This window comes from Eucyclogobius newberryi, unplaced genomic scaffold, assembly GCF_026437365.1.
Source record: "Eucyclogobius newberryi isolate DKJ021-1_F unplaced genomic scaffold, fEucNew1.0.hap1 SCAF_6, whole genome shotgun sequence".
Taxonomy (NCBI): domain Eukaryota; kingdom Metazoa; phylum Chordata; class Actinopteri; order Gobiiformes; family Gobiidae; genus Eucyclogobius; species Eucyclogobius newberryi.
In genome coordinates this window covers 43,144,139-43,163,949 of record NW_027316278.1, presented here as the reverse complement: position 1 = coordinate 43,163,949, position 19,811 = coordinate 43,144,139, and the positions used below count along the sequence as shown (strand labels likewise).

The following is a 19,811-nucleotide window of genomic DNA, read 5'->3' as shown; positions in this document are numbered from 1 at the left end:
ATGACCCATAAATAGGTAAGAATTGCCGCTATATCCGACTTTTCTGAAAGCTCTAGGTGCTCTAGGTGCTGTAGGTGCTGTAGGTGCTCTCGGTGCTCTAGGTGCTCTAGGTGCTCTCGGTGCTCTAGGTGCTGTAGGTGCTGTAGGTGCTCTCGGTGCTCTAGGTGCTCTAGGTGCTCTCGGTGCTCTAGGTGCTCTCTGTGCTGTAGGTGCTCTCTGTGCTCTAGGTGCTGTAGGTGCTGTAGGTGCTCTAGGTGCTGTAGGTGCTCTAGGTGCCCTAGGTGCTCTAGGTGCTCTAGGTGCTGTAGGTGCTCTCGGTGCTCTAGGTGCTGTAGGTGCTCTAGGTGCTGTAGGTGCTCTCTGTGCTCTAGGTGCTCTAGGTGCTCTAGGTGCTCTCGGTGCTGTAGGTGCTCTAGGTGCCCTAGGTGCTCTAGGTGCTCTAGGTGCTGTAGATGCTGTAGGTGCTCTCGGTGCTCTAGGTGCTCTCTGTGCTGTAGGTGCTCTCGGTGCTCTAGGTGCTCTAGGTGCTGTAGGTGCTCTCTGTGCTCTAGGTGCTCTAGGTGCTCTAGGTGCTCTAGGTGCTGTAGGTGCTCTAGGTGCTCTAGGTGCTCTAGGTGCTCTAGGTGCTCTTTCAGCCGAACACAAGCAGTTCTTCGTTACATTGCGTTCTAGGGAAAAAAAGCTTTCTGGACGCAGGATTTCTTTGGCTGCAGTACCACTGGAGGCCCCTGGAGGTTGTAACGACATGCTGCGGCGAGCCACGCCCTATCCAGATATTATAATAGATCCATGGTTATGGGCCCCTGCCTGCAGTCTGGGGTGCTGGTTATGGGCCCCTGCCTGCAGTCTGGGGTGCGGGCCCCTGCCTGCAGTCTGGGGTGCTGGTTATGGGCCCCTGCCTGCAGTCTGGGGTGCTGGTTATGGGCCCCTGCTTATGGGCCCCTGCCTGCAGTCTGGGGTGCTGGTTATGGGCCCCTGCCTTGTGGCGCGAGTGCTAACTACTGACCCTTTTGTTTTCAGATGGAAAAATTACTGGATCCGGGGCGTCCTGTCCTTAGCCATGATCGGGGGCTTCTTCCTGATCATCTACCTTGGCCCCATCACTCTGATCCTGGTGGTACGTCTCCCTCTGTCTCCTCTCTGGTCCTCTCTGTCTCCTCTTGGGTCCTCTCTGGTCCTCTCTGTCTCCTCTCTGAAGATTGGTGTCAGGAGTGACAGGGGAGTTTTAAGGGGGCCCTTCATTAGGACTGGACTTCCCTCCCTTTTGCGATCTTTCTTGATCAGGTTTTTCATTTTTTTAAAAGTTATCAACGGTAAGATCAATACAGTTCAATGTGAATGACCAACTGAATCCAATCAAACCAACAAACATCAGAACAAAAAAAATGGACATTGTATGTTCACAAGAGAGACATTTAACTGACCCTAACCCTAACCCTAATATTAATCATACAAAGACAAACAGAAGGGGAGTTGCAATATTGATCTCAAACCAAATAGTTTTTGAACAGAGTTTTGGATGTAAGAATAAAGAGGGATGATATGTACTGTACTGGTCAAAGGGAGTCTGCTCCACCAGGGGGCGATAACACCTTCTATACAGATGTCATGGACCTGACCCTGAACCACTCTGAGGGAACCCTGATCTGTGGAGGAGATTAGAATCTTCACATTCAGCTACATTAGACGTGTGGAGCTCCAGAGGCTCTGGAGGAACAAGAAAGAAGAAGTTCTGTAAATGAATGAAGAATACAGGATTGATTGACATCTGGAGGGTATTGAACCCCAGAGCTCGCCAGTATACGCATTTATCTAATCCACATACATATAGTCCTGACTCTGGCACCAGCAGGAGGCCGCTCCATGTTTAGTCCTGACTCTGGCACCAGCAGGAGGCCGCTCCATGTTTAGTTAAAAGCAGGCTGTCATTGAACCTCCAACTGTGTTTTTACATATGTCCTCATCACTCAGGTCTATTGTGTCTATATCTGCTTCAGTGATTTTAGATCTGTCTTTATTGAGAACAAAAAAGTCTAATCTATTCTGGAATAGATTGTATGTGGATTAGATAAATGCGTATACTGGCGAGCTCTGGGGTTCAATACCCTCCAGATGTCAATCAATCCTGTATTCTTCATTCATTTACAGAACTTCTTCTTTCTTGTTCCTCCAGAGCCTCTGGAGCTCCACACGTCTAATGTAGCTGAATGTGAAGATTCTAATCTCCTCCACAGATCAGGGTTCCCTCAGAGTGGTTCAGGGTCAGGGTTCCCTCAGAGTGGTTCAGGGTCAGGGTTCCCTCAGAGTGGTTCAGGGGTCAGGGTTCCCTCAGAGTGGTTAAGGGTCAGGGGTCAGGGTTCCCTCAGAGTGGTTCAGGGGTCAGGGTTCCCTCAGAGTGGTTCAGAATCAGGGGTCAGGGTTCCCTCAGAGTGGTTCAGGGTCAGGGTTCCCTCAGAGTGGTTCAGGGTCAGGGGTCAGGGTTCCCTCAGAGTGGTTCAGGGTCAGGGGTCAGGGTTTCCTCAGAGTGGTTCAGGGTTAGGGGTCAGGGTTCCCTCAGAGTGGTTCAGGGTCAGGGGTCAGGGTTCCCTCAGAGTGGTTCAGGGTCAGGGGTCAGGGTTCCCTCGGAGTGGTTCAGGGTCAGGGGTCAGGGTTCCCTCGGAGTGGTTCACAATCAGGTCGATGACATCACCATAAAACAGGGGTGAGAAAACTACGGCCCGCGGGCCACATCCCGCCTGTTTGTCTTTATAATCCGGCCTGCCAAACATGCCAAGAAATATCTAAAAATAATAATAACGAAAACAAATATTTAATATATATATATTTTTTGCCCTCAGGCATCTGTCTGCACTTGTACCCTTAATAAAGATGACGTGAAATGAATTAGATAATTTAAAATAGCCAATATTTGACAGAAAAGTGATATTGTATTTGATATTTAATTTTAATGGGTCTTGCCCGGATTCGAATATGGCCCTTGAGGAAAATAATTGCCCCCCCCCAGAACGCCCTTTGTCACCGGTTCTGTTCATACTTTTTATGGACAGAATTTCTTGGAGCAGTCAGGGCTCAGACGGTGTGGGGGTCCTTGTCCTCTCCAGGTGGGTGGGGGGTCCTTGTTCTCTCCAGGTGGGTGGTCCTTGTCCTCTCCAGGTGGGTGGGGGGTCCTTGTCCTCTCCAGGTGGGTGGGGGGTCCTTGTCCTCTCCAGGTGGGTGGGTGGTCCTTGTCCTCTCCAGGTGGGTGGGGGGTCCTTGTCCTCTCCAGGTGGGTGGGGGGTCCTTGCCCTCTCCAGGTGGGTGGGGGGTCCTAGTCCTCTCCAGGTGGGTGGGAGGTCCTTGCCCTCTTCAGGTGGGTGGGGGGTCCTTGCCCTCTCCAGGTGGGTGGGGGGTCCTTGCCCCAAGTGGAGGAGTTCAAGTATCTCGGGGTCTTGTTCATGAGTGAGTGAAGGATGGAGCGTGAGATTGACAGGTGGATCGGTGCAGCAGCTGCAGTGATGCAGTCGCTGCATCGACTGTTGTGGTGAAGAAGGAGCTGAGTCCAAAGACAAAGCTCTGGATTTACCGGTCGGTCTACGTTCTGACCTCACCTATGGTCATGAGCTTTGGGTAATGACCGAAAGAACAAGATCACGGATACAAAAGATCTAAATGCGTTTCCTCCGCCGTGTGGCTGGGCGCTCCCTTAGAGATAGGGGGAGGGGCGCGACCACACGGGGGTGCTCGCAGTAGAGCCACTGCTCCTCCAGCTGAGGTGGCTCGGGCATCTGTTCCGGAGCCTCCTGGGCGCCTCCCTCAGGAGGTGTTTCAGGCATGTCCCACCGGGAAGAGGCCCCGGGGAAGACCCAGGACACGCTGGAGAGACTATGTCTCTCGGCTGGCCTGGGAACGCCTCGGGATCCCCCCGGAGGAGTTGGAGCAAGTGTCTGGGGAGAAGGAAGTCTGAGTCCTTGGTTAGACTGCTGCCCCCGCGACCCGGCCCCGGATAAAGCGGCTGAAGATGGATGGATGGATTACAGAACGAGAAACATGAAACGGATGAAAAGATACAAAACAAAAGGGTTCATGCTGAAAACATGCGCCAAAACCTGATCAAGTACAAAATTGTGAGGAGGGAATTCCACCGAAAATCTTGGCAAAGCAATGACATGACCCACATAACAGAACTGTATTACCATGTCATCACCACCCGATCGCACATAACCCACGCTGGTGGCCCCATCTTCTGTCGCTGTTCAGTTCTCTGTGTTTTTCATCTGCTGAAGATGACTTCTGTCTCTGTGTTCTGAGCACATGTTTTTCACCTTCAAAAGTCACCAGACAACTGAGAAAGAAAACCCACGTCTCAGTTTTCTCTCCCTGAGTTCTTCACAGATGTGGTTAGGGATGCAGACCCAAACCCACGTTCAGGTTGAGGTCCGGACCTAATGAGTCCGGCTGAACTCATGCCATATTTACATAATGTTATAACAGCGTAACACAAGACACTTGGCTCAATTAAGTTAAGACACTTGAACAAGGACGACTATCAAACACAAGGTTTAACTGCAGTGAAATAAACTCAATTTATCTGGTTTATTCATTGTTTTTAACAGAAGCTACAACTTACAAATCACAAGCTACGAGCTACGAGCTACGAGCTAACACACATTCATGTGTTTTACTAGAGGAACAAGAGCATGTTGAGTATTGGTATTGGAGCAGCAGTTTCTGCTGATACTATGTTTGTAAGTGTGTTACTGGTTTGACTGGGCTGTTCCCACACCTGAAGTTTAATGCTTTAGATACATTTACACTCTTTAATTTTGCAGATCCATTGGCATCAAAGTCATGTAAAAACCTTCAAAAACTATCATAACAGTCAACTAGAACCACTATAAATCAATCAACTTAGCAATATCAAAAATAGAATATGAAAATATTTTACACTACACACAATACATCATATTAACAGCATTAAACACAAGACCATATTTAACAACTGTAGAATACAAATACTATTACTAAATATAAGCTCCAATTAATGAATCCAGCAATTAAACAATATTACTTTGACTTAGTATTTACTTAGATGTATAAATATGTATATTGCACATTAACCCACCTAAATAAATGCTACATCACAACATAATACAGTTATTTTATTCATATTGTAGCGACCCTAATGTGAAGCATGATCTGGTTAAATGTTCACACTGTTGTTAATGCAGTTATTGTGTGGAGTCCAGGGCATCACATATTGATAATATAATAGATCCATCCATATTAGTTACAAGTTGTTGTTACTTACACCCAAACCAAAGCTCCTTTAAACAAGGGTCTTAAACTAACTCATGGAGCGGCACAAGCGGCGGCACAAGCGGCGACACAAGCGGCGGCACAAGCGGCGGCACAAGCGGCGACACAAGCGGCGGCACAAGCGGCGGCACAAGCGGCGGCACAAGCGGCGGCACAGGCGGCGGCACAGGCGGCGGCACAGGCGGCGGCACAGGCGGCGGCACAAGCGGCGGCACAAGCGGCGACACAAGCGGCAGCACAAGCGGCGACACAAGCGGCGGCACAAGCGGCGGCACAAGCGGCACAAGCGGCGGCTTCAAACGGTTCAAATAAAGCCAGTGATCTCACAGCTGCCTCAGTGTTCGGTCTCTCTCGTCTTTAAACTCATTGCGCGGCTTCAACTTCTGCCCTGAAGACGCGTGCGTCGCTGATGCTCCGGGTCATTGACAGCGATGTCACTGTTTACGTCTTTTCCATCGCGAATTTCGCGATCTATGAAAGGTTTAGGATAGTCTAGATTCTAGAACAACAAGGATATAGTATGTGAGTGGTAGAGTCCAGAACTGAATCACTGGGGTTTCGTTTTTTTTGGACCTGAACCAAAACGTTTTTACAAGTCCAGATCCGGTCCTGCGGAACGGTACATCCCTAGATGTGGTGGAACTTTTCTTGTCAATAATGAACCTCATATGAAATATTTGGGGCAAAGACAATGCTCTTGCCTTTGTACTGGAGGTCTCCTTTAACTCTGGAGGTCTCCTTTAACTCTGGAGGTCTCCTTTAACTCTGGAGGTCTCCTTTAACTCTGGAGGTCTCCTTTAACCCTGGAGGTCTCCTTTAACTCTGAGGTCTCCTTTAACTCTGGAGGTCTCCTTTAACTCTGGAGGTCTCCTTTAACCCTGGAGGTCTCCTTTAACTCTGAGGTCTCCTTTAACTCTGGAGGTCTCCTTTAACTCTGGAGGTCTCCTTTAACTCTGGAGGTCTCCTTTAACTCTGGAGGTCTCCTTTAACTCTGAGGTCTCCTTTAACTCTGAGGTCTCCTTTAACTCTGGAGGTCTCCTTTAACTCTGGAGGTCTCCTTTAACTCTGGAGGTCTCCTTTAACTCTGGAGGTCTCCTTTAACTCTGGAGGTCTCCTTTAACTCTGAGGTCTCCTTTAACTCTGGAGGTCTCCTTTAACTCTGGAGGTCTCCTTTAACTCTGGAGGTCTCCTTTAACCCTGGAGGTCTCCTTTAACTCTGGAGGTCTCCTTTAACTCTGGAGGTCTCCTTTAACTCTGGAGGTCTCCTTTAACTCTGGAGGTCTCCTTTAACTCTGAGGTCTCCTTTAACTCTGGAGGTCTCCTTTAACCCTGGAGGTCTCCTTTAACTCTGAGGTCTCCTTTAACTCTGGAGGTCTCCTTTAACTCTGAGGTCTCCTTTAACTCTGGAGGTCTCCTTTAACTCTGGAGGTCTCCTTTAACCCCGGAGGTCTCCTTTAACTCTGAGGTCTCCTTTAACTCTGGAGGTCTCCTTTAACTCTGAGGTCTCCTTTAACTCTGGAGGTCTCCTTTAACCCTGGAGGTCTCCTTTAACTCTGAGGTCTCCTTTAACTCTGGAGGTCTCCTTTAACTCTGGAGGTCTCCTTTAACCCTGGAAGTCTCCTTTAACCCCGGAGGTCTCCTTTAACTCTGAGGTCTCCTTTAACTCTGGAGGTCTCCTTTAACTCTGGAGGTCTCCTTTAACTCTGGAGGTCTCCTTTAACTCTGAGGTCTCCTTTAACTCTGGAGGTCTCCTTTAACTCTGAGGTCTCCTTTAACTCTGGAGGTCTCCTTTAACTCTGGAGGTCTCCTTTAACCCTGGAGGTCTCCTTTAACTCTGGAGGTCTCCTTTAACCATGGAGGTCTCCTTTAACTCTGAGGTCTCCTTTAACCCCGGAGGTCTCCTTTAACTCTGAGGTCTCCTTTAACTCTGAGGTCTCCTTTAACCCCGGAGGTCTCCTTTAACTCTGAGGTCTCCTTTAACTCTGGAGGTCTCCTTTAACTCTGGAGGTCTCCTTTAACCCTAGAGGTCTCCTTTAACTCTGGAGGTCTCCTTTAACCATGGAGGTCTCCTTTAACTCTGAGGTCTCCTTTAACCCCGGAGGTCTCCTTTAACTCTGAGGTCTCCTTTAACTCTGAGGTCTCCTTTAACTCCGGAGGTCTCCTTTAACCCCGGAGGTCTCCTTTAACTCTGGAGGTCTCCTTTAACTCTGGAGGTCTCCTTTAACTCTGGAGGTCTCCTTTAACCCTGGAGGTCTCCTTTAACTCCGGAGGTCTCCTTTAACTCCGGAGGTCTCCTTTAACCCCGGAGGTCTCCTTTAACTCTGAGGTCTCCTTTAACCATGGAGGTCTCCTTTAACTCTGAGGTCTCCTTTAACTCTGAGGTCTCCTTTAACCCCGGAGGTCTCCTTTAACTCTGAGGTCTCCTTTAACTCTGAGGTCTCCTTTAACTCCGGAGGTCTCCTTTAACCCCGGAGGTCTCCTTTAACTCTGGAGGTCTCCTTTAACTCTGGAGGTCTCCTTTAACCCTGGAGGTCTCCTTTAACTCCGGAGGTCTCCTTTAACTCCGGAGGTCTCCTTTAACCCCGGAGGTCTCCTTTAACTCTGAGGTCTCCTTTAACCATGGAGGTCTCCTTTAACTCTGAGGTCTCCTTTAACTCTGAGGTCTCCTTTAACCCTGGAGGTCTCCTTTAACTCTGAGGTCTCCTTTAACTCTGAGGTCTCCTTTAACTCTGGAGGTCTCCTTTAACTCTGGAGGTCTCCTTTAACTCTGAGGTCTCCTTTAACTCCGGAGGTCTCCTTTAACTCCGGAGGTCTCCTTTAACCCCGGAGGTCTCCTTTAACTCTGAGGTCTCCTTTAACCATGGAGGTCTCCTTTAACTCTGAGGTCTCCTTTAACTCTGAGGTCTCCTTTAACCCTGGAGGTCTCCTTTAACTCTGAGGTCTCCTTTAACTCTGGAGGTCTCCTTTAACTCTGGAGGTCTCCTTTAACCCTGGAGGTCTCCTTTAACTCTGAGGTCTCCTTTAACTCTGGAGGTCTCCTTTAACTCTGGAGGTCTCCTTTAACTCTGGAGGTCTCCTTTAACTCTGGAGGTCTCCTTTAACTCTGAGGTCTCCTTTAACTCTGAGGTCTCCTTTAACTCTGGAGGTCTCCTTTAACTCTGGAGGTCTCCTTTAACTCTGGAGGTCTCCTTTAACTCTGGAGGTCTCCTTTAACTCTGGAGGTCTCCTTTAACTCTGAGGTCTCCTTTAACTCTGGAGGTCTCCTTTAACTCTGGAGGTCTCCTTTAACTCTGGAGGTCTCCTTTAACCCTGGAGGTCTCCTTTAACTCTGGAGGTCTCCTTTAACTCTGGAGGTCTCCTTTAACTCTGGAGGTCTCCTTTAACTCTGGAGGTCTCCTTTAACTCTGAGGTCTCCTTTAACTCTGGAGGTCTCCTTTAACCCTGGAGGTCTCCTTTAACTCTGAGGTCTCCTTTAACTCTGGAGGTCTCCTTTAACTCTGAGGTCTCCTTTAACTCTGGAGGTCTCCTTTAACTCTGGAGGTCTCCTTTAACCCCGGAGGTCTCCTTTAACTCTGAGGTCTCCTTTAACTCTGGAGGTCTCCTTTAACTCTGAGGTCTCCTTTAACTCTGGAGGTCTCCTTTAACCCTGGAGGTCTCCTTTAACTCTGAGGTCTCCTTTAACTCTGGAGGTCTCCTTTAACTCTGGAGGTCTCCTTTAACCCTGGAAGTCTCCTTTAACCCCGGAGGTCTCCTTTAACTCTGAGGTCTCCTTTAACTCTGGAGGTCTCCTTTAACTCTGGAGGTCTCCTTTAACTCTGGAGGTCTCCTTTAACTCTGAGGTCTCCTTTAACTCTGGAGGTCTCCTTTAACTCTGAGGTCTCCTTTAACTCTGGAGGTCTCCTTTAACTCTGGAGGTCTCCTTTAACCCTGGAGGTCTCCTTTAACTCTGGAGGTCTCCTTTAACCATGGAGGTCTCCTTTAACTCTGAGGTCTCCTTTAACCCCGGAGGTCTCCTTTAACTCTGAGGTCTCCTTTAACTCTGAGGTCTCCTTTAACCCCGGAGGTCTCCTTTAACTCTGAGGTCTCCTTTAACTCTGGAGGTCTCCTTTAACTCTGGAGGTCTCCTTTAACCCTAGAGGTCTCCTTTAACTCTGGAGGTCTCCTTTAACCATGGAGGTCTCCTTTAACTCTGAGGTCTCCTTTAACCCCGGAGGTCTCCTTTAACTCTGAGGTCTCCTTTAACTCTGAGGTCTCCTTTAACTCCGGAGGTCTCCTTTAACCCCGGAGGTCTCCTTTAACTCTGGAGGTCTCCTTTAACTCTGGAGGTCTCCTTTAACTCTGGAGGTCTCCTTTAACCCTGGAGGTCTCCTTTAACTCCGGAGGTCTCCTTTAACTCCGGAGGTCTCCTTTAACCCCGGAGGTCTCCTTTAACTCTGAGGTCTCCTTTAACCATGGAGGTCTCCTTTAACTCTGAGGTCTCCTTTAACTCTGAGGTCTCCTTTAACCCCGGAGGTCTCCTTTAACTCTGAGGTCTCCTTTAACTCTGAGGTCTCCTTTAACTCCGGAGGTCTCCTTTAACCCCGGAGGTCTCCTTTAACTCTGGAGGTCTCCTTTAACTCTGGAGGTCTCCTTTAACCCTGGAGGTCTCCTTTAACTCCGGAGGTCTCCTTTAACTCCGGAGGTCTCCTTTAACCCCGGAGGTCTCCTTTAACTCTGAGGTCTCCTTTAACCATGGAGGTCTCCTTTAACTCTGAGGTCTCCTTTAACTCTGAGGTCTCCTTTAACCCTGGAGGTCTCCTTTAACTCTGAGGTCTCCTTTAACTCTGAGGTCTCCTTTAACTCTGGAGGTCTCCTTTAACTCTGGAGGTCTCCTTTAACTCTGAGGTCTCCTTTAACTCCGGAGGTCTCCTTTAACTCCGGAGGTCTCCTTTAACCCCGGAGGTCTCCTTTAACTCTGAGGTCTCCTTTAACCATGGAGGTCTCCTTTAACTCTGAGGTCTCCTTTAACTCTGAGGTCTCCTTTAACCCTGGAGGTCTCCTTTAACTCTGAGGTCTCCTTTAACTCTGAGGTCTCCTTTAACTCTGGAGGTCTCCTTTAACTCTGGAGGTCTCCTTTAACTCTGAGGTCTCCTTTAACTCTGGAGGTCTCCTTTAACTCTGGAGGTCTCCTTTAACTCTGGAGGTCTCTCTCAGCGTCTGCAGCTCTCAGCGTCTGCAGCTCTCAGCGTCTGCAGCTCTCAGCGTCTGCAGCTCTCAGCGTCTGCAGCTCTCCCCCCGCCTTCAGCTCCCTTATGTTGCATTAACATTTGTTGAGTCAGGCCGCTCTCATTTCCACTCTCAGTAACGCCATGTCACTGTCTGTTAGCCATGTTAGCCATGTTAGCATCCTTAGCATCCTTAGCCTCCTCGGCTTGTGAGGTGGACCCTCAGTTTTGATAGTTAAGGTCCCGGAGTATTACCAGGTTTCTGTTTTACTCATCTCTTGTTTGTCTTTTCTGGGATTATCTGGGTGAAACTGTGATTTTAGCTCATCACCACAACCGGAAGTACTTGTCTTTCTTATTTCAGAACGAAAATCAAGTGCCACACAGGTGCACAGGTCTATGCCAAGTGCATAGACCTGTGATTTCAATGTGGAAATGATATCTCTCTCTCTCTCTCTCTCTCTCTCTCTCTCTCTCTCTCTCTCTCTCTCTCTCTCTCTCTCTCTCTCTCTCTCTCTCTCTCTCTCTCTCTCTCCCCCCCTCTGTCGGTACATGTGCTTCATCTCTGACCTCCTCCTCTTCCTCCTCAGGTCATGACGGTCCAGATTAAGTGCTTCCAGGAGATCATCACCATTGGGTACAGAGTGTACCGCTCCTACGAGCTGCCCTGGTTCCGCACGCTCAGCTGGTATTTCACACATATATTATATATATTATGCATAAACCATTAAAACAACATTAATGTAAATTTCACTGAATTGAGCACTGATGGCTCGTGATGGGCGATACAACTTATTTCTTCAGATACCAAGTAATACTAATACAAATATTGCAATATCGAATACAGACACCAATGATTTTTTAAAATGCATTGAAACTCAACTATGAACGTGGGGCATGGTGGTGGGGCATTAGATGTATAAATATGTATATTGCACATTAACCCACCTAAATAAATGCTACATCACAACATAACAGTTATTTTATTCATATTGTAGCGACCCTAGTCTCGTGTGTGTGTGTATGTGTGTGTGTGTGTAAGTGTGTGTGTGTGTAGGTGTGTGTGTAGGTGTGTGTGTAGGTGTGTGTGTGTGTGTAGGTGTGTGTAAGTGTGTGTGTGTGTGTAGGTGTGTGTGTAGGTGTGTGTGTGTGTGTGTAGGTGTGTGTGTAGGTGTGTGTAAGTGTGTGTGTGTGTGTGTGTGTAGGTGTGAGTGTGTGTGTGTGTGTGGGTGTGTGTGTAGGTGTGTGTGTGTGTGTGTGTGTAGGTGTGTGTGTAGGTGTGTGTAAGTGTGTGTGTGTGTGTGTGTGTGTAGGTGTGAGTGTGTGTGGGTGTGGGTGTGAGTGTGTGTGTGTGTGTGTAGGTGTGAGTGTGTGTGTGAGTGTGTGTGTGTGTAGGTTTGTGTGTGTGTGCGCGTGCGCGGTCTCTGGGGCGGAGCTAAGAGCGGCTCAGGAGACGAGGTAGTTTTTTATGTTCCTGTTCCATCACCATGGTTACGGCCAACAGTAACCAACTCTGTTCAAGAAATAAAGTGACAACTTGTGATACTAAACCAGCATTACTGACCTGAGCGAGAAGTTACAATATTTACACCCAAACCAGAGCACAAGCGGCGGCTTCAAACGGCGGCTTCAAACGGCGGCTTCAAACGGTTCAAATAAAGCCAGTGATCTCACAGCTGCCTCAGTGTTCGGTCTCTCTCGTCTTTAAACTCATTGCGCGGCTTCAACTTCTGCCGCGGGGATGTCACTGTTTACGTCTTTTCCATCGCGAATTTCGCGATCTATGAAAGGTTTAGGATGGTTTAGATTCTAGAACGTAAAGGATATAGTATGTGAGTGGTAGAGTCCAGAACCGAATCACCGGGGTTTTGGTTTTTTTGGACCTGAACCAAAACGTTTTTACAAGTCCAGATCCGGTCCTGCGGAGCGGTACATCCCTACCCGGAAGTGACGTTACAGGAAGACCATCCTCATTTGATTGAGCCATGACTTTTTTTGTCTACTTTGTGTATTTTTATTTAAAATCTTGCTCTGGTCATGTTGATTGTCTCTTCTATTTTTTTCTGTTTGTATTTGACCGACTGTAGAGGAATTGGGACGTTTATTGGCCCTTAGTTTCATTTTGATGTCATCTTCTGATTTTCTTTTCATCTCCTCCTGATTGTTATTGTGGCAGAAGAACGACTGTGTGTGTCTTTCCTCAGGTACTTCCTCATCTGTGTGAACTACTTCTTCTACGGGGAGACGCTGGCAGATTACTTTGGGACGCTGGTGCAGAGGGAGGAGCCGCTGACGTTCTTGTCCCGGTACCATCGCTTCATATCCTTCGCCCTGTACCTGGCAGGTGAGGCTGGGCACGCCCTCCACACTCTGCACATATAACATTGACCTGCAGTAAAGATGCTTGTACCAGGTTAAAGCACAGTTGTTATTTCCCCGCTGCAGTCCCTGGACAGGTTTCAATTATTTATTCATTTTGCTGAGCTGTCTGTATAGAAATATGTTGTGAACTATTTAAGCAATTAGGGATGAGTAATACAGGTTTTTATTCAAATTTGAGACTTACTGACACTGAAATTGAATTGCTGTGTGTCCTGACGTCATTTGGATGGAAAAGTGTCCTTCAACATTGTGCCTGAGATGCAACATTATGGACAACTGATGAAATGTGTTTCTTTGCTGTTTTTGCATTATTTTTTTCTCTCAAATTTACTTTTACCTTTTATTTAGCTGGTATATTTGATCAGTTATAGAGAGGACGTTGGGTTGAGAAAATATGGAAATGTTAGTCTATATTTAGGAAACAACTATCAATTTACACACAAAAATGATACATTAGTACAAAAAATAGTCCAATATTATCATACTACCACATAGGGATGTCCCGATCCAATCACGTGGTTCAGACTTTGGATGTTGCAATTGGATGTTGCATCCCGATCAGTGATCGGATATAAAGCTTGATCAGCGCTACACATTTCAAGCTCATTATTAGTCTCTCTCCTTCGTATAATCCATGAATGGATCACAACATTTTAGTTTTGTTTTGCGCCGTGCGCCCTGTAAAATCAGATGACTCGGATCAGAGCCAAAAAAACCTCATCAGGACGTCCCTACTACCACAGTGTATTGAGAATGACTCTTGCACAGGGTTAATGAACAGTGACACCTGGAGAGGTGTGATCGGGAAGAACGGCCCCTGATCCGCACACGAGTGATGTTCAGTAATAGGATTTTGCTCGACTTGCTAGCGTGCTACTTACAGTTTGTCCATAATAAACACTATGTTCAAACACAAGGGTGTTCGTTAGTGCATGTGGCACCAGGACACCTTAGGCTGGAGGTCATTGATTGACTGTTGTCATGTCATCTGAACATCGGCCTCAGTCTTGGACACTCGGATGAAGAGAGGGGCAGAGCTGTCAGCTGACCACCACCTGGTGGTGAGTTGGATCCAATGGCGGAGAAGATAGCTGGACAGAATTGGCCGGGCCAAGTACATAGTGAGGCTCTAAGTAAGGCTGAAGGAGGCATCCTTATTTGACCTGGTTGGCTTGTAGGAGTCCTGAGGAAGTAGCTGTGGGTCAAGCGCACCACGGCTTGTGCTGTTGCATAAGAAAAAACCCATGGCTTGGACGAGTTCGGGGAGGCCACGGAGGAGGACTATCGGTCGGCCTCAAACAATTTCTGGCAAACCGTCCAACAACTCAGGAAGGGGAAGCAGTGCTTCACCAACACTGGTGCGTGTGGAGACCTGCTGACCTCGAGCGGGATGTCTTTGAATGATGGGAGGAATACTTTGAGCATCACACCATGTAATAGTGTGTTTAGACTTATACACCATGTAATAGTGTGTTTAGACTTATACACCATGTAATAGTGTGTTTAGACTTATACACCATGTAATAGTATGTTTAGACTTATACACATGTAATAGTGTGTTTAGACTTATACACCATGTAATAGTGTGTTTAGACTTATACACATGTAATAGTGTGTTTAGACTTATACACATGTAATAGTGTGTTTAGACTTATACACCATGTAATAGTGTGTTTATACACCATGTAATAGTGTGTTTATACACCATGTAATAGTGTGTTTAGACTTATACACCATGTAATAGTGTGTTTAGACTTATACACATGTAATAGTGTGTTTAGACTTATACACATGTAATAGTGTGTTTAGACTTATACACATGTAATAGTGTGTTTAGACTTATACACATGTAATAGTGTGTTTAGACTTATACACATGTAATAGTGTGTTTAGACTTATACACATGTAATAGTGTGTTTAGACTTATACACCATGTAATAGTGTGTTTAGACTTATACACCATGTAATAGTGTGTTTAGACTTATACACATGTAATAGTGTGTTTAGACTTATACACATGTAATAGTGTGTTTAGACTTATACACCATGTAATAGTGTGTTTAGACTTATACACATGTAATAGTGTGTTTAGACTTATACACCATGTAATAGTGTGTTTAGACTTATACACATGTAATAGTGTGTTTAGACTTATACACCATGTAATAGTGTGTTTAGACTTATACACCATGTAATAGTATGTTTAGACTTATACACCATGTAATAGTATGTTTAGACTTATACACATGTAATAGTGTGTTTAGACTTATACACCATGTAATAGTGTGTTTAGGCTTATACACATGTAATAGTGTGTTTAGACTTATACACCATGTAATAGTGTGTTTAGACTTATACACCATGTAATAGTGTGTTTAGACTTATACACATGTAATAGTGTGTTTATACACCATGTAATAGTGTGTTTAGACTTATACACATGTAATAGTGTGTTTAGACTTATACACATGTAATAGTGTGTTTAGACTTATACACATGTAATAGTGTGTTTAGACTTATACACCATGTAATAGTGTGTTTATGGTGCATTTACCTTTGAAAATAATGATGGTACATTAAACCATTCTTGGAGGAAAATACAACTCCATATGAGGCATATTAACCTTCCCTTTAAACAAATCCTGGGGAGAGCACTGCAGACCTATTGTGATCATGCTCCTACATTTCTGTACATTTGGAGGAAAGACAAAAAAAAAACATTATCCATCCATCCATTCTTCCGCTTATCCGGGGCCGGGTTGCGGGGACAACAGTCTAAGCAGGGACTCCAGACTTCCCGCTCCCCAGACACTTCACCCAACTCCAGCCAAGAGACATAGTCCCTCCAGCATGTCCTGGGTCTTCCCGGTGGGACATGCCCAAAACACCTCCTGAGGGAGGCGCCCAGAAGGCTCCGGAACAGATGCCCGAGCCACCTCAGCTGGAGGAGCGGCGGCTCTACTCCAAGCTCCTCCCCCTATCTCTAAGGGAGCGCACAGCCACACGGCGGAGGAAACTCCTTTAGATCGTTTGTATCCGCGATCTTGTTCTTTCGGTCATTACCCAAAGCTCATGACCATAGGTGAGGTCAGAACGTAGAGTGACGGGTAAATCCAGAGCTTTGTCTTTGGACTCAGCTCCTTCTTCACAACAGTCGATGCAGCGACTGCATCACTGCAGCTGCTGCACCGATCCAACTGTCAATCACACGCTCCATCCTTCACTCACTCGAGAACAAGACCCCGAGATACTTGAACTCCTCCACTTGGACCCCCCACCCACCTGGAGAGAACAAGGACCCCCCACCCACCTGGAGAGAACAAGGACCCCCCCCAGGCTGAGGAGTGTGATCCCTCTGTAGTTGGAACACACCCTCCGGTCCCCCTTCTTGAACAGAGGGACCACCACCCCGGTCTGCCAGTCCAGAGGCACTGTCCCGACCGCCACGCCATGTTACAGAGACGTGTCAACCAAGACCACTGGACTCGTTGGGACTGTTTGAATACTTGTTTAAATGTTTAGTTGTCTTGATCTTTCGTTCTTTGGTCATGTTCTGTTTGTTTTTGTGTTTTTTATTTTGAAAAACCCCAAAATAAATTATAAAAAAATCATAATAAATGACTCATGATACTGTGGGACGTTTTACAAGACTGACCCCAACACAGCCTGAAATATTGAGGTTTGATAAAAAGAAAATACTCATTGAGCCTGACCAAAGGGTTAGAACCAAGTGCGTGCTTCAGTGAAGGATCCACACTTGGCCCGGGCAGAAATAGTCTTTAAACACCACATTACGGATTTATGGAAATGTTTTCTTTAAGCCCTGAACTATGCATAACATTTAACAACTTCCCCTCCTTAAATACAATGTTTCTAAGTCCAAAGTGTGAAAGAAATGAATTATTGGGGCTGAGTTGAAGTATCCTTTAAACAGAAGCTCCACTGATGAGGCGACTCAGTGCCACCAATGTTGAGGGTCATTTTTCAATGCAATTTTGCCTGTCCAGGGCCTGGTAACCAATCGAAATGTCCTGCATCGTTCTACTCTGAACGCTTTCTCTGCTTCATTTACACTTGTTTATCATGTGATCAGCATTTTTAAATCAAACTTGAATAATATATTTGGTGGTGTATTTGTATGATTGTCTTCTAATAGTCAAAGTGCCGAGACTGTTGTGTGTGTAACATGTGTGACGTGTGTGTACTGATGAAGCATGTTGTCTGCTCTCCACAGGGTTCTGCATGTTTGTGCTGAGTTTAGTGAAGACACATTACCGCCTGCAGTTTTATATGGTGTGTATGTAACACTCTCTCTCTGCTCTGCTCCTCACACTTTAAGACAATGGCATTAGTTTATTTTGGATTTGCCTTTTTATACCATGTTATTTACACCATCAGTGATTTTAAGACTAGTCATTAGATATGGAACCATTCTTCAGAAATGTGTTTTAAAATATTGACAAATATAAGACCAAGAACCATCGGTAAAACATGCTCTGAGTCTACATACATGTCAAAGAACCCGGAGAGACCCCACGGTAACACCGGGAGGACAGACTCCACCCAGAGAGATCATGTGATGTTGGTCTGGCCCGGGAATCAAATCCACGATCTCCTTCTTGGGAGGCGAGAGTGCTGACAGAGCATGTGTCACAAGCAACGAGTCTAACATGGCTGACCGGTCCCGCACCTCGGTAGGTCAGGGTTCAGCCGGCCCCGATGTCGAAACTCGAGGAGATAACCCTACAACAGTTGGCTCTCATGATGTGTGAAACACAAAATGCAGCATGACATGGCGTCAGTGAGAGCAGTAGTGAGAGCAGCGAGAGGCGCAGCACGATTCAACCAATTTGAATGTGACATAAGGATCAAAGATTCATCAAAGAAGTATTTCAGATAATACAGAGCTACAGGGATCTACAGACACTCAGGGCCGAGATCGATGCGCTGCGGTGTTTGTTTCCGTCTGTGTAATATCAGTTGGACTGATCCCGGACTGATATTCCGTCTGGAGATGGTGGAGGCGATGCTCCAGCACCACAAGGCGCTGCTGCTTTTAAACCCGGCAGATGTTCGACTGGCGGGGCTAAGCAGAGGATCACCGTAAGCAAAGACTTTTCACCCTGTAAACACCTCGAGACCTCGCTACACTTGCAGGTCCAACAGCTTGTCCAACTGTCCCTCTGCCTCTGGAACCCGTCCAGCCGCAACCAGTCACGGCTTCCTCCGCCTTCGCCTTGGAGCGAACCACAGAGGCGATCCTGGGGTGGAGTTCATCTTGTCACCAGGTGTGCCTCAAGCAAGCCACCGCACCACAACTTTCTGCCGGGACCAGTTCTTCTACTGATGTGCTGGGGGTTCCGGCTGAGTAGATGGACTTCAGGAGGTCTTCAGTAAGGCCAAGGCAACCTCCCTTTCCCCCACATCGGCCCTATGACTGCGCCATCAACCTCCAGCCCGGCGCCGCCCAGAGGACACCTGTATTCCTTGTCCATTCCTGAGACGGGGGAGATGGAGACATATAGCAATGACGGTCTAGCGGTGGACATCATCCATTTTTGTTATTTGAATCACTTATTTTTGTAACGCCCAATATGTCGGTGTCGTCCCTCATTCGTCCAGGAGTGTTCCATTGGAGAAAAAGGTTCAGTTGTATCATCCGGACTCAGTTTTAGAACAAACAAGGTGTTTTGACTCTCATCCAATCTCATCATCGACTCTCGTCGAAACGTCTTGTTTGAGTCCAGATGAAACAACTGTAACGCCCAATATCACACCAGCAGTTCCCTCGAAGGGTGAATTCCATATTAAATGATTTCTATAATAAAGATCACATCTATTTTAAAATGTGTAGAACATAATACTCTTCTTTTGGGGGAAAATTGGCTAATGTTTGACAGATCTGTCATTTATTTTGAATTGGTGAGATATAAGTTGGCTAAAGTGTGATTATTCTTCAGTAGAATAAAATTGGCCTTTGGACTTTTCCATTCTACAAATGTATCAGACCAAAACTCTCCGTGTCATCTTCATGTGGCTCCGCCTCCTCAGCCTCCAGGATCTGCTCTGGTCTAATAGGGTTGGGTATTGCCAAGACCCTCGCGATACGATATATATCCTGATACATGTATATTCCAATACAATTCCCTCATTACGATATGTATCCCGATACATTTTTAGTATTGCATGTTTCTGCATGTTTTGAACATGCTGCAGCAGCAGCTTCAGCAGATCCAAAGAACCACCTGGTTTGCACGTGTCATTGGCTTGTGCTCCTGCAGATCTTAGACTGAGCAGCTTCTGCGTCTCCTGCAGGGCGGGGACAGGGCGGGGACAGGGCGGGGACAGGGCAGGGACAGGGCGGGGACAGGGCGGGGACAGCGCCTGGACCGTTCAGAATTCATTCATGTTGTTTAAAAGTATTGATACTGTGTGCTGCCCGGTGGTGGAGTGGTTAAGGCACAGCACACGTATGCCAGGCTCTGGGTGCGGCCGGCCGCAGTGTCGTGGGTTCAGGTCCGGCTGTTTGCTGCATGTCCTCCCCTCTCTCTCATCCCCCTCTTCACCATGGCCTCTCCTGTCTAATAAAGCCTACGGGTAACAAAAATCTCAAAATAGAATGTATACTGTGACTCAGTATTGATACTAAGTCCGTAACGATATATTGCCGTATACATTTTTTGAACCCTAGAGTCAAACAATGTCTTTTCTGGGACTTTGTCCTTAGAATAAAGACTGGATTAAAGTGTAGAGTCTCTTCTGTTTGTGTATTGCAACAGAAATCCTCTTGTTTCCGTCCCGTTTCTGCACAGTGACGGCTCTTTCATTACCGCAGACTGATTCCATTGATTTTGGCTGATATTGTACTCAATGACTTGAATATTGGTTGATTCCGATACTGGGCCAATATATTGGTACATTCGTATTTAA

The 19,811-nt window shown here is 46.7% G+C and overlaps 1 protein-coding gene across 1 annotated transcript in view; it reads left to right on the top strand.

The window, feature by feature from the left end:
- The window catches only part of cds1 (CDP-diacylglycerol synthase (phosphatidate cytidylyltransferase) 1), a 93,280-nt gene that overhangs the window by 59,349 nt on the left and 14,120 nt on the right, over positions 1-19,811 (top strand). The window contains exons 3-6 of the mRNA XM_072433337.1: positions 1,021-1,117; positions 11,090-11,187; positions 12,704-12,843; positions 17,116-17,174. Coding sequence (XP_072289438.1) covers positions 1,021-1,117; positions 11,090-11,187; positions 12,704-12,843; positions 17,116-17,174 — 394 coding nt within the window. The remainder of the gene's footprint in view (positions 1-1,020; positions 1,118-11,089; positions 11,188-12,703; positions 12,844-17,115; positions 17,175-19,811) is intronic.